At 40.4% G+C, this 14599-nt stretch overlaps 3 protein-coding genes across 3 annotated transcripts in view; 1 reads left to right on the forward strand and 2 right to left on the reverse strand.

The window, feature by feature from the left end:
- The window catches only part of LOC134677586 (limbic system-associated membrane protein-like), a 322342-nt gene that overhangs the window by 178634 nt on the left and 129109 nt on the right, over positions 1 to 14599 (reverse strand). The gene's annotated exons all lie outside the window — the stretch shown is intronic.
- Positions 3010 to 4504, reverse strand: LOC134677301 (shematrin-like protein 2). Its single transcript, XM_063535737.1, has 3 exons — positions 3567 to 4504; positions 3444 to 3473; positions 3010 to 3413 (listed from the first exon to the last, which is right to left on the reverse strand). Exons 1-3 carry the CDS (start codon positions 4351 to 4353, stop codon positions 3010 to 3012), a joined length of 1221 nt encoding a protein of 406 aa, XP_063391807.1. The 5' UTR covers positions 4354 to 4504.
- LOC134677707 (uncharacterized) lies at positions 8010 to 14496 on the forward strand. The gene is made up of 3 exons (XM_063536171.1): positions 8010 to 8058; positions 11799 to 11924; positions 14242 to 14496. The coding sequence occupies exons 1-3, from the start codon at positions 8028 to 8030 to the stop codon at positions 14466 to 14468; spliced, it is 384 nt and encodes a 127-aa protein (XP_063392241.1). The 5' UTR covers positions 8010 to 8027; the 3' UTR covers positions 14469 to 14496.

The following is a 14599-nucleotide window of genomic DNA, read 5'->3' on the forward strand; positions in this document are numbered from 1 at the left end:
CACGTTCTTTACAAGGCGTTTGTTAATTGCTTTGTAATACAATTAATACCAAATTCAGCGCAAACAAGTGCGATCAAGGAAATTAATCTCAGTACTATTTCGTACCTTGTCACAATGACAATATTTGGTCTCTTAGTGACTTTCATATTGATTGTGACTGTGTCAAGGTACGAAACGCTTCAGAATTAAATTCTTTGGCTGTACCATCTTCTCCACTCTCCAGAGTATTATCCTGCGTTCTGTATGGTATCATCATCATCATATCAGTCAGAGGACGTCCACTGCTGGACATAGGCCTCACCCAAAGAGTGCCACAATGACCGGTCTTGCGCCATCCGCATCCAGCGGACTCCCGCGCTGTATGGTATCGGCATACATCAACTGCAAGATTATATAGTGAATTTAGGAGCAGATACTTCCATTGGTGCCATTGGACCTAAATTATTGCAAAGTTCTCTACAGGGACCAACTAAAAGCTACTTGCAATGCATTAGTACCTTCGCCGAAGTTTGATAAATGTTTGAAATTGTATTCTACAATATACAGGGCGTCCCACGGCGATGCCACATGGAGGGAAAGTACCTTAAATATCATAGATAGCATATTTTGCTGAAAGAAGACTTCATTTTATTTTTAAAACTTAGTTAAATTGCAATCATACTTTTTTAATTTTTTTTGAAAAACAAAATGTATGGAATAAAATTATCGCGTCATTGGAGGAAAAGTACCTTAATTATTGTAAATGAACATCTTACTGAAAGAAGACATTATTTAGATTTAAAAAAACAAGTTGAATTGCATTTTAAATAATTTCATGGTTAAACCGGGAATCGAACCCGCTACACGAGAAAAAAAAATACCTTATAGCTTTGTCATACCGATCGAAAGGCTTCAATGTGAGAATTATTTTTTTGGTACAAGGTATTTTTTTTTCTCGTGTAGCGGGTTCGATTCCCGGTTTAACCATGAAATTATTTAAAATGCAATTCAACTTGTTTTTTTAAATCGAAATAATGTCTTCTTTCAGTAAGATGTTCATTTACAATAATTAAGGTACTTTTCCTCCAATGACGCGATAATTTTATTCCATACATTTTTTTTCAAAAAAAATTAAAAAAGTATGATTGCAATTTAACTAAGTTTTAAAAATAAAATGAAGTCTTCTTTCAGCAAAATATGCTATCTATGATATTTAAGGTACTTTCCCTCCATGTGGCATCGCCGTGGGACGCCCTGTATATATGTATTATGTAACAAGGAATATTTAAATATCGTATTATATATATTTGTATATATTAATTTAAGGCTACTTTTGTAAGTGTGAATGCAATTGAATATATTACGGGTAAATATATAAGCAGCATGAAATACGGTTGTTTTTTATTTCTTTGAGATATATGATAAACCAGATAACAGAAAGGATTATAAGGATAAGTAATTACAAAACAGAAATCGTAATATATAATTTAATAGCCAATGAAATAAATACAGTCTTTATTTTGTAATTATCGTTGTAATAACTACTCTTTTTTTTTTCAATCCAAATACACATGCAATACAATAGTTGTAGAAAAATAGTTGTAGATAATTTAAAACAATTATTTCACTAAATTAAGTTTTATAAATCATAAAAGACCGAGTGTATAATTAAACCAAATAATATTTACATTAAAATAATTCAGCCGAAAAATGTTTCAAAGCGATTCTTTGTTTTTTAATAATTGCTATAGTCTGTATCTTTAGGTATTTAAATAAAAGTAAACAAACAATTTGTACATTTTCGGGTAGTTATAACATTTATAGGTTAACCAACCAAATACAAAACCGCCTGGATCTGTCACTGAACGACCTGACTTTGACCTACATTATTAGATCATGCAATGTTTTCATCTACCCTCAACTGTGTGAAGGAGCCATTTGAGGGTAGATTTTGTTTACTTTTATTTAAGATACAAAACTGTGTTTTGCATATATATCTGAAGTATTTTCAACATGCTTCGTCAACTAAAACTAAAATTTGATGTTCAGAAATTGTTTTACGTAAATATTTTTTTATACGAATTTAGAGCAATGCCAATAACGGTTTATCCTCTAGCGGCCCATACGTCAAACCTTGCCAAGCAAAATGAAATTTTATTTTGTCAACACAAAGTTCAAATTAGAATGGAACAGAAGACCTTTTTATAGGTCTCTGGGCGGCTAGAGGTTAATCGTACAAACCAATAACCTGATTCAAGGTTTCTTATTCAACTGCAGTTCCGCCGCTATGCCATTGTGGTTTCTAGATAAATTGGACATTCTATAGCGTAAGTATTGTACTACCAATTTAGCTAGGACTTTAAATATGTCAATAAATCGCAGAGCGTGATGGTACAGTACAAACTCAATTATTAAATTTTAGAATAATTTACACAGATCAACCTAGTCCCATAGTAAGCTCAATTATGGTAACATTCCATTTCTAACCGCAGCTGCACAACCGGTACTCAACGCGTCGCTGTCATTGTCAATTTCCATAGTAAAATGAACAGTAGTGCAGCTGTCGTTGGAAATGGACTGTCACCTTTAGGCTTGTGTTGTGGGTACTAGACGACGATATATATAATATATAGATAAATATAAAATAGGTACATATATACATAGAAAATATCCATAACTCAGGAACAAATGTTTGTGATAAACACACAAATAAATGCCCTTACCGGGACTCGAACTCGGGACCTCCTGCTTCGTAGGTAGGGTCACTACCGACTGGGCTAGGTGGCCGTTACAATAACCGCTGTACAATAGAAATTATCAGGAAATATATCAATACTAATATAATATATATTGTTGTTATCTCTATCCAATTGTATTGTATTGTAATATACGCAAACAATTCTAAACAAACAATGAGACCAAATAATCAAAGGCCAATAGACAAATGCTGGTATTCGTTAGAAGACTGATTGTACTCTAGATATGGATATCTCCCCCCCACCTTCAAATAATAGTGGGAAGAAGAGCTATTCATAAAAAAGGAGTCATACCTAAACCACCCAGGCCTCCGCAACCGAGAGATCCATACCCAGGGTACCCACCCTGGGCATACGGGTATCCTAAACCTGCATTACAACCGTAGGATACAGTCGGGATGGTCTCACAGACTGTAGACCCTCCAAGACCACCACAACCTAGACCACCCATTCCATTGCTCGGGATGGTTTCACAGACTGTGGTACCACCAAGCCCACCCATACCTATGCCACCCATACCTAGACCCCCCATACCGTAGCTAGGTATGGTTTCACAGACTGTGGTACCACCAATCCCACCCATACCTATACCACTCATACCTAGACCCCCCATACCGTAGCCCATTCCGTAGCTCGGTATGGTTTCACAGACTGTGGTACCACCAATCCCACCCATACCTATACCACCCATACCTACACCACCCATACCTATACCACCCATACCTAGACCCCCCATACCTAGACCCCCCATACCGTAGCCCATTCCATAGCTCGGAATGGTTTCATAGACTGTGGTACCACCAAGGCCACCCATACCTATACTACCCATACCGTAGCCCATTCCATAGCTCGGAATGGTTTCATAGACTGTGGTACCACCAAGCCCACCCATACCTAGACCACCCATACCTACACCACCCATACCTATACCACCCATACCGTAGCCCATTCCATAGCTCGGGATGGTTTCATAGGCTGTGGTACCACCAATCCCACCCATACCAATTCCACCCATACCTATACCACCCATACCGTAGCCCATTCCATAGCTCGGGATGTTTTCAAAGACGGTGGTACCACCCAGCCCACCCAAACCTATACCACCCATACCTAGACCCCCCATACCTAGACCCCCCATACCGTAGCCCATTCCATAGCTCGGGATGGTTTCATAGATTGTGGTACCACCAAGCCCACCCATACCTAGACCACCCATTCCTATACCACCCATACCTATACCACCCATACCGTAGCCCATTCCATAGCTCGGGGTGGTTTCATAAACTGTGGTACCACCAAGCCCACCCATACCTACCCCACCCATACCTATACCACCCATACCTATACCACCCATACCGTAGCCCATTCCATAGCTCGGGATGGTTTCATAGACTGAGGTACCACCAATCCCACCTACGCCCCCATAACCTACTCCAAATCCTAGGCTAGGTTTTGTAGTCTCACAGACCGTTGTACCTCCAATCCCTCCAGAGCCTATATTAGGTACAGTCTCACAGACCGTAGTACCTCCAACACCGACACCACTTACACCGTACGGATTATACCCGTGCCCAAAGCTCATACTCGGTGTAGTTTCACATATTGTAGTACCACCCATGCCAACACCTCCATAACCAGACGCTCCTATTCCGATACTAGGTGTTGTGGTCTCACAGACCGTTGTACCGCCAACTCCACCCAAGCCTCCATATCCTACACCTATGCCATTCGGTGTCGATTCACAAACAGTCGTGCCTCCAAGACCACCAAAGCCGCCGCCACCGCAGCCGCCGAGCCCGCGTCCATAAGATCCCCATATACCGCCGATGCCGCCCAGACCTCCTAGACCTCCCAGGCCTCCTACGCCGATGCTTGGCGTAGTTTCGCAGACGGTGGTGGCTGCAGGAGTTTCGTATACCGCCGTGGATCCAGGGCAGAGGGGATTAGCTCTAGCCAGGCAGAGGAGTCCTAAAAGTAAACGGTTATTTGCAATTTAAAAACACGCTGAAAATTATTTTTGTTGTACAACTTTGCCCAAAGTTGTTGTTTAATCGCTCGTACTAATATTGATACCCGAGCAAGCGAAAGATTCCAAAATTGAACTACGAGCGTAGCGAGGATGGCCATTAAATTTTAGCGGCTGTGCGTACAGACGGCAAAGCAAAGCTTAGTACCCGTACATGGAAATAATATTAAATACACAGGGGCGCTAAGCTAATAGTTTTGCTGACTAGACAGTACAGTCGAAAGTTTTAATGCAGGGCTATAACCGCGAAAATCGAAGTTCTCAAATTGCGGGCATTCTTCTCTGTCACTCCAATTACGCCTTCATTGGAGTAAAAGAGAAAGATCCCCGCAATGTGCGAACTTCTGTTTTCACGGTAGCCCCTCTGGACCCATTTTGTAACTTGTCACAGTGAAATATTATGAGGTCTCTAGCGACTTTCGTTTTGATTGTCACTGCGACAAGGTACGAAAGGGGTCATAAATTAATACTTTCGTACATAAAAATGGATTCCTTTTTTTTCCAAAAAGTTTTAAGTCATACTTAATGTATTGTTTGTCCGCATTTTCGTTAGTCATAATTTGTTTGGTTCAGTAACGCGTAATGTTTCACAAGCGATTTACATTCTCGCGCGAGCCACGAGCCGAGCCGCGAGCCGAGCCACGAGACGCGAGTGTAAGCGGTGAGCTCGTGGCTCATCTCGCGGCTCGCCTCGCGCTTGCCTGGCTCGCGTGGAGGAGCGATTTTTTGACGCGCGGGACGCGCGCTTGCGTTTACACTCGAGTTCGGCTTGTCATTGGGTTATAAACCTTATGCCGTGCCGTTTTAAAATATATTAGCTAGACGAGCTTACGAGCCTCGAGACAAGCCTCAAGCCGAGCCACGAGGCGAGAGTGTAATCATTAGCTCGACGGGCTTACGCGCTCGAGGCGAGCCACGAGACGCGCCGCGAGTCGAGCCACGAGGATCATCAGGCCATCAGGATTGCCACAAAACAAACCTAACCTTACCTTACGAAAATCCTGAAGAGTTAACGGTTTCAGTTTTATGTCTAACGACAATATGACAAACAATACATTATGACTTAAAACTTTATGTGAAACAAAGGGACCCCTACATAAAAACATACAAATGGTAAAGACAGAGAATAACTTACCAAGGATCAAAAAGGAGGTCCTGGTGGCCATGATTGTTCGATCTGTGTTTCACTCGAACAGTCCCAGTATATATACTGAAGGAACTAATTTAGACTGTTATTGTCCCATCTTCTCCGGTCTACTGATTGTTACAACATTTTTGTGTTAATTAAATTTTGTTTGATATTGATTCTTTGTGATTATTGGATTCATTTGTACAACATTTTGACACGTTTTTAAGATTAGGTACCTACGCAGACAAAGACAGAATTGAATGCAATTTCAATATATGGCGACAGAATAAAGAATAGTACTACCGTACAGAAAGGAAACTTCCTATTAAACCGAATTTTGACAGCGGTTCAGGGTCGAATCATGCTGTCATTTTCTTAATATACGGCACTAAGACTCGAATTATGGACGTAGCTCGGAAAGCGGCCAAGTTAAAATGGGACTGGGCTGGTCATGTCTGTCGAATGCCGGACGACTTGTGGGCCAAGTTAACCACAGAGTGGGAACCCCACGAGTCTAACCGGGAGCCGGCAGGCCTCGTCGGCGATGGCGGGATAACTTGGACTCCTTCTTGAGAGGCTGGCCAGATATTGCACTAAATAGAGACGAGTAGAGGAAGAGGGGGGAGGCCTTTGACCAGCAGTGGGACACAGTGGGCTTTGAATAATAAATAAATAATAATGCTGAGCCGAACGGAGCCGAGTTTGCCTCCGTACTCCTAGTATGGTCGTTTGGGTATTCCAGACCCGATACCAACCTTTTCATTAACACTTGACAAAAAGAGGTGTTATAAGTTTGATCGATATGTGTATGTGTGTCTGCCTGTGGCACCGTGGCTGTGGAACCTATTTACTGGTATTATGGTAACATTCCATTTCTAACCGCAGCAGCACTACCGGTACTGAACGCGTCGCTGTCATTGTCAATTTCCATAGTAAAATTGACAGTAGTGCAGCTGTCGTTGGAAATGGAATGTTACCCTTACACATGTAGGTACCTAAGAAAAAAAAAATGGATAATTTGAAAGTATTGATTTGATGAATTAGATGGCTCTCTTTGAAACGCTGGTCCAGTCGCTATACCTAGCTGAGCTACCAGTCGCTATACCAATAGTCTGTATCTTTAGGTATTTAAAAAAGAGTAAACAAAATCTACCCTCAAATGGCTTCTTAAGCCAGTTGATGGTAGATGAAAACATTACAAGATCAAATAATATAGGTTAAAGTCAGGTCGTTCAGTGACTGATACAGGTGGTTTTGTATTTGGTTGGTTAATCAATAAATGCTATAAGTACCCTTAAATGTACAAATTATTTGTGACGTCCCACGGGTAATGGTACCTTATGGCGCTTGGCGCTTACGCTATTATTATCGCCGCTCCAATATTATTGCGACGCTAAAGCGACGTAAGCGCCAGCCGCCATAAGGTACCTTTTGCGTGGAACGACACATTTGTTTACTTTTATTTAGGTACCTAAAGATACAGAGTATAGTTGAGCTACACTAGATTCCGATAATTATTTCCATCCTTCCCTACGGCGAGTAAACAGAACGAAACGGCCCTCTTGCCATGATTTTTAGGGTTCCGTACCCAAAGGGTAAAACGGGACCCTATTACTAAGACTTCGCTGTCCGTCCGTCCGTCTGTCACCAGGCTGTATCTCACGAACCGTGATAGCTAGACAGTTGAAATTTTCACAGATGATAGTATTTCTGTTGCCGCTATAACAACAAATACTAAAAACAGAATAAAATAAAAATTTTAATGGGGCTCCCATACAACAAACGTGATTTTTGACCAAAGTTAAGCAACGTCGGGAGTGGTCAGTGCTTGGATGGGTGACCGTTTTTTTTTTTGCTTTTTTTTCGTTTTTTTTTGCATTATGGTACGGAACCCTTCGTGCGCGAGTCCGACTCGCACTTGCCCGGTTTTTTTTAAATATTACGCTACAAAATTGATAAAATATATTGATAGTTACTCTGTTTGATGTTATGAATGTAAAAGTTGATTTTGCAAACAAGACTTAATTAAACACCAATGTATTCCAAACCATTGGACCGTATCAGATGATATGTCAACTTTAATAACAATTTTCGCTATATATACCGTATTTCAGTCACTAACAGTTATAATTTCAAAATGGCTGTCAAGATCTGCTTGTTCCTCCTTGGTGAGTTCATTTATTTAATCTAATCGTCTTATAAACTGCTTGTAATTTTAACTACTTATACAGAGTGAAATTTCAACCACCGTTCATACTCTGCGTAGAGACGTCCGTAGTGAAAGTGAACTTTTTCATATTTCTTGGAATCTGTTATTAATATCGAAGAGTGTTGTATGTACAAACTAAAGTACACAGAGTTTCCTACAAAAAAGGTTATATACATTTTTGTACTAAAACTAACTGTATTTGACGTATGAGCTTCCCAAGTTGTGATACTGTAAAACAATCATTTTTAAGTAGTTTCGTTATTTTCATCTTTCTAATGTATATTATATTCCGGAAGCCAGGGAATGTTTTTACACTATTTTCATAATTGGACTGATATGTTAAAATCGAATTTCACTTCATAGCAACCTTTTCGTAATTAGTTATAAGAAAATACTTAAATTAATCTTATTTGTACTCACAATACCATTAAATACATCAAATTAAAAGAAAAATGAAAATACCCGCGTATTTACCCGCGGGTAGGCAAATATCGGGTATATACCGGGTAAATACCCGATCTCGGGTAGTTACCCATCTCTACTCGAACATAAGACGGGTTATTCACGTATAATGTATTAATGTATGTAAACTAATTAATACGGATTAGTCGAAGATCCTCAAAAAACCGGGCAAGTGCGAGTCGGACTCGCGCATGAAGGGTTCCGTACCATAATGCAAAAAAATAAATAAAAAAAAAGCAAAAAAAAACGGTCACCCATCCAAGTACTGACCCCTCCCGACGTTGCTTAACTTTGGTCAAAAATCACGTTTGTTGTATGGGAGCCCCATTTAAATCTTTATTTTATTCTGTTTTTAGTATTTGTTGTTATAGCGGCAACAGAAATACATCATCTGTGAAAATTTCAACTGTCTAGCTATCACGGTTCGTGAGATACAGCCTGGTGACAGACGGACGGACGGACGGACGGACGGACAGCGAAGTCTTAGTAATAGGGTCCCGTTGTACCCTTTGGCTACGGAACCCTAAAAACGGATCGACACATGTGTAACCCATTTAAATTAATTTTAATAAGCCTGTAGTTTATAATCGCGATTAATAACCAAATCCTAATGTAACCTGACATGTAAAATTCTATTTTATCAATACCTATTGAAATTGAAATAATATTATAAATGCGAAAGTGTGTCTGTCTGTTAGGTACCTCTTCACGCTTAAACAGCTGAACCGATTTTGACAAAATTTGGTATGGAGATAGTTTGGTCCCCGAGAAAGGACGTAAAGTAGTTTTATTAATCATCATCATTCCACGAAGAGAAAGTCGCGGGCAAAAGATAGTGTGCTATATATGGAGGGGCCTATACCGGGTGTAACCTGTAATACGAGCAAAAATTTTAACTGTAGGCTGTACTCCTCATACTGACCAACATTTGTTCATGAATTTTTAAAAATAATTTGTGGTTTGGTTTTTAATACATTTTAAAGTTTATTCTAATTTCATAATTTTTAAAAGTTGTTGAACAAAAGTGTCACCGTTTGAGGAGTACAATCTATGTTTTGATTATTTGCTTATGTTACAGGCCACACCCGGTATATACTCTCCTTACCTAAAACTAAATGTATTTTTAAAACTAAAACTATAAATTACGTACAGTCACCTTCAATAATGTGTTACACAACGAAGGCAACAAAAATATCTGACACGATCTTATTTGTAGAGCCATAAAGGGGCCCACTGATTAACAGTCCGCCGGACGGTATCAGCCTGTCAGTTGTTCGGAACTGTCAAAATTCTGTTCTAACTGACAGGCCGATACCGTCCGGCGGACTGTTAACACGTTCGCGGACGCGGATTGCATAGCATCCGTTTTTGCACTACTCCTGGTGACGCGCATGCTATAGCATCCGTTATTCGTTTTAAATTTCTGCAGTGGAATGCTTATCAATCCGCTTTACCACAGTATAATATTATTCACCAACTTTTCCTCTACCAGTCACCAGATTCAAAGTTTACATACTGCCATTTTACATAGTTTTATCGAAGTTAAAAATTATCCTGTGACTTCTCCAATTGGGCCCCCCTTTCTGTGACGCAAATGCTATAGCATTCGTCTTTGTATGGCAGCTCCCTTAGTAGCCGGGCAGGTGCGTCTGGGAGTAGACACGTGCAATTTGGGTGAATTTCGTGCGCGATAGGCATTTTTACGGATTGTTTATAACATCATAATTAATGTTTTTCTTACAATTTCTTTAAGTTTTTCAATGTGTTTTAATAAACAAACATGTTTACTTGTGGTTTATTGTGCTACAATCAAATTTTGATAACGGTGAATGTGAAAAAGTGAGGCATGAATGTGTATACCTATCATTCAAGTAATTACGTTACTAGTCATAGTTTTGATGATATAATTGTGAATTATAAGCCTGCTGGCGCTCGATGGTCACCTCTTACAAGGTAAGAACGTTTATGACAAGTATTGTGGCATAATTCTTGTATATTTCACGCCTTATATTTGGTGCAGATGCATCCGAAAAAGAATATAAAGTTGGGTGAATCATCGCTTGACAGGAAAAGTGGTGGACGCTTTACGTCCAGAACTTAAAGCGGCGGTGACTTACAGGGAACTCAAAAAGTGTAATGCGGTAGAGATTGACGATTTTGAAAGTGGTGTTGGCGTAAATGCTGCGTATACCTTGGACAGCTGGAAGAAAAAACCTCTCTCTTTTATGAGAGCTCAACCGGCTCCACTCGGCTCTCTGCAACATGCCATGAGTGGGCATTTAGATTTTTCAGACATATTATGCGGTCTCCAACGCATGATGTGTAGTATCACATAATTTTAGGTCCAATGAATGACGAACGTGCTTGGGATGGGGCATGTATGAGAATGACATAATATTACAATGATAAGAAATGGGGGAACAAAGCAGAAGTAGAAAAATGTTTGAAGAGGTCAGCAATGAGTCTTTAGAGCAAAAATCTCGCCTCTAGGAAGTCAGAAGTCTCAGCCATTAAGTCCATCAAGTACGATGAATGAATGCTATAACATGCGATGTCATATAAGATCACATCTTGACTACGTCATGTGACGGAGATGTTTATGCATCCGAATTGTATAGCATTTGTTGTCACATAGCATATAAAAAATATACTTCATATTCACACGGATTGCATAGCATCCGCCTTGTATAGCATTACGCGTCATATACAAACCTAAAAGATATATTTGTAGTGACAGATATGCTATAACAGTCGCAAAATTTCCATACAAAATTTAGGTGTCCAAATGGTGTGACTGAGCGTCCGCGAACGTGTTAATCAGAGGGCCAAGGGGCCCACAAGGTCCCACACCACAAGGCCACAAGGGGGCCACAAGGGGGGGGGGGGTATATGTGACACGCTCTTAAGGAAGAGCGTGTCACATATATTTGCGGCCTTCGAAGAGTAACATATTTTGCAGGTTGACTGTACCTGCTATGCTATTCTTTCTTTCCTTTGTTTCTTCTATTTTGTCTGTTACCTTCCGTGATTATTTCTCACTTGATGGTCTCATCGGAAGATCAGCGCTGGAAGTCGTCAGCAACATGCTGAGATGGGGTCATTTCGTGACACTTTATTTCTCACTATATTATTTCTATGTATGTCTATTGTCTGTGTGTTTATGAATAAAAAACTATTCTATTCTATTCTGTTCTATTCTATTATATTCTATTCTATGTATATGGTGGAAATTTTCAGGACTACTCTGTCTGGCTGCCGGCAAACCATTGTGCCCGAATGCGATGTATGAGCCCATGGGGGGTATGGGGGGTATGGGGGGCATGACCGTCTGTGAAACAATTCCAACGCCGCCCATGTATTATGGTGAGTATACTGTTTCAAAAAATAACTTTTCACCACACCAGCTCGGAAAGTCTTAGTTTGCACTTCAAAAACTGATAGCAAAGTTGCATTTTATTCACATGTGAGGCAAAGTAATTAAATGCGAATTCTGAGTTGTTTTCTCATGTTTGCTGGTAGGATTGACTTTTAAATGATGATTTTGGATGATAAATATTTAATAATATTCATTTGGATTTGATTTAATTAAGAGTAATTTTATTTAATAACATTTTTACAACTTTATAACAAATCACTAAAACTTATAAATAAAAAATTTGCCCTAAGTCATGGTCCGTAGGTAGGGTGCCCAGAAGGCTGGCCGCATTGCCCCGCTGGATGGCAATGCTGATCCTTTGGGCAAAATATAGGCCAGCCCTCTGGTCACCGGAGGCCTCTATGAGGCGCTTTGATAACTCCCCATAGAGGCGACGCGCGCTAGGTCCCCACGGCCCCAAGGTTTCCACACCAAACGCCGCAAATATGTAGCTACTACCTAGTGTGACATATTTGCGGCGTTTGAGGCTTTCGGCCGAGGATGCGGCCGCACCAGCGCCAACTTTGATTTAATTTGATCCGGTCTGATATTTTACATTTAATATTTGCTTCGGGTTGGTGTGGTGAAAAGTTTTCTGTTTCACTCGGGGGCAAATTTTGTTTAACCCTCGTGCTTTGAAACCCTCGCAACGCTCGTGGTTCAATTTTGCAATCTTTCGCTTGCTCGGGTATCAATATTAGCACGAGCGGTTAAACAACAACTTTGCCCCCGAGTGAAACAAATAACTATTATAGGTGCTGTATCTTAAAGGTAAATATAATATAATAGGACTATACGCAACGAACGTAAGTGGACAGACGGACAACGGAGGGGTGCGCCAAAGTTCATATAAAATTGCAAATTCGATTATTGAAACTCCGAAAATGTATCTCATACAATTTTACATCCTACTGATCATTATACATTTTCATTTTAAACAATACTCATTGGAACTTCGAATTTATTATATTCATAATGTCACTCTACATAAATATCTCTATTACTAAAATTTATGCATATATTATTACTCGACATATCGATTTCGACATATTTGATTTTATTTATAGCAGCATGCTCCTGCAATAGTAAATGCTAAATAAGAAAAAAAAAGACAAAAATAAACAGAAAAGTAGGTCAAATCAGGTTAAAATCCTGCCAGAAAGGTGGGTTAGGTTAGGTTAGAACTGCGACCCTCACAGAACCGAAATGCTGCCAGAAAGGTGGGTTAGGTTAGGTTAGAACTGCGACCCTCACAGAACCAAATTTCTGCCAGAATAGAGGGTTAGGTTAGGTTAGAACTGCGACCCTCACAGAACCGAAATGCTGCCAGAAAGGTGGGTTAGGTTAGGTTAGAACTGTGACCCTCACAGAACCGAAATGCTGCCAGACAGGTGGGTTAGGTTAGGTTAGAACTGCGACCCTCACAGAACCAAATTGCTGCCAGAATAGAGGATTAGGTTAGGTTAGAACTGCGACCCTCACAGAACCGAAATGCTGCCTGAATGGTGGGTTAGGTTAGGTTAGGTTAGAATTGCGAACCTCACAGAACCGAAATCCTGTGACCCTCACAGTGAGCGAGCGTAGCGAAAGCAAATGGAGCCTTAGTCTTCGAGAAATTCTTACAAACAACATTATGGGCACAGATACATTCTCACTGACAACATTATGAGTAAAAAAAAACGGAATATGTATCGTTATGAATAATGTAGGTAGTAGTACAAAAAACTATAAAAAAAATATATGAGTAACAATTTTCGGAGAAACGATGATTATGACTACAAAGCGGTATTATTAGAAATATTCGAATAATAAATTGTATATGAGCCAATATGGACCCACAACGGAGTCTTAGTAATAGGGTCCCATTTTTACCCTTTGAGTACGAATCTCTAAAAAAAGCGTATTTTCGATTGTACGGCAGCGGTTAAGTTCGTCTATAGGGTTCCCCCAAATATGTCAACGCGGAATCGGCAAAATCCGATGGAAAAAAGCTTTATGTCTGCGCAATAAGAACGAAAAAGTCGTCGTTCGGCTCGGCTCGCATCAGCCGGCGCCGGCCGACGCGTCGACGGCTTATTCGCTCTTATTGCGTGGACATAAAGCTTTTTCCTATCGGCTTTTGCCGAATGCGCGTCGATATATCTGGGGAGACCCTTACCTAATGTCTAAGACACGAGCGAGCGCACCAATAAACGCGAGTGATTGTATCATATCAATATCAAAACCATAACAGATTTCAGATTTCAGAACTCTATTCGTTTTCAGGTTATGGTGGCATTGGCAATATGGAAATGATGCCCTACGGATATCCTGGCTACGGAGGATACCCCCCCATCGGTGCATATGGTCGAGGCTACGGGAACGCTGGCCTCGGTATCGGTGGAGGCTTAGGTTTAGGCCTCGGCGGGGGCTTGGGCCTCGGCGCCGGCCTCGGCGCCGGCCTCAACGCCGGACTCGGCGCTGGCCTTGGTGGCGGTTTAGGGGTGTTTTAACATCTAGAGGAAAAATTAGCAGCGAAATTTGAATAGGGTTGGTTTAGTTACAACTCAATTCTAATACAAATTTCATTGAGGCTATTTTTAGTAAGTATTAATGTTAGGACCATATATTAATATTTTTGACT

Source organism: Cydia fagiglandana, chromosome 26 (genome assembly GCF_963556715.1).
Source record: "Cydia fagiglandana chromosome 26, ilCydFagi1.1, whole genome shotgun sequence".
Taxonomy (NCBI): domain Eukaryota; kingdom Metazoa; phylum Arthropoda; class Insecta; order Lepidoptera; family Tortricidae; genus Cydia; species Cydia fagiglandana.

What these genes read in the sequence shown, in the direction of transcription:
- LOC134677301 (XM_063535737.1), bottom strand. Translation starts at nt 4,353, where the DNA reads ATGGGTGGTACTACAATATGTGAAACTACACCGAGTATGAGCTTTGGG. An exon ending in GAGCTATGGAATGGGCTACG is followed by an intron (nt 3,474 to 3,566) that starts GTATGGGTAGTA and finishes TGGGGGGTCTAG; the next exon opens with GTATGGGGGGTCTAGGTATG. An exon ending in TCTAGGTATGGGTGGTATAG is followed by an intron (nt 3,414 to 3,443) that starts GTATGGGTGGTG and finishes TGGGTGGTATAG; the next exon opens with GTATGGGTGGGATTGGTGGT.
- LOC134677707 (XM_063536171.1), top strand. Translation starts at nt 8,028, where the DNA reads ATGGCTGTCAAGATCTGCTTGTTCCTCCTTG. An exon ending in GATCTGCTTGTTCCTCCTTG is followed by an intron (nt 8,059 to 11,798) that starts GTGAGTTCATTT and finishes GGAAATTTTCAG; the next exon opens with GACTACTCTGTCTGGCTGCC. An exon ending in AACGCCGCCCATGTATTATG is followed by an intron (nt 11,925 to 14,241) that starts GTGAGTATACTG and finishes ATTCGTTTTCAG; the next exon opens with GTTATGGTGGCATTGGCAAT.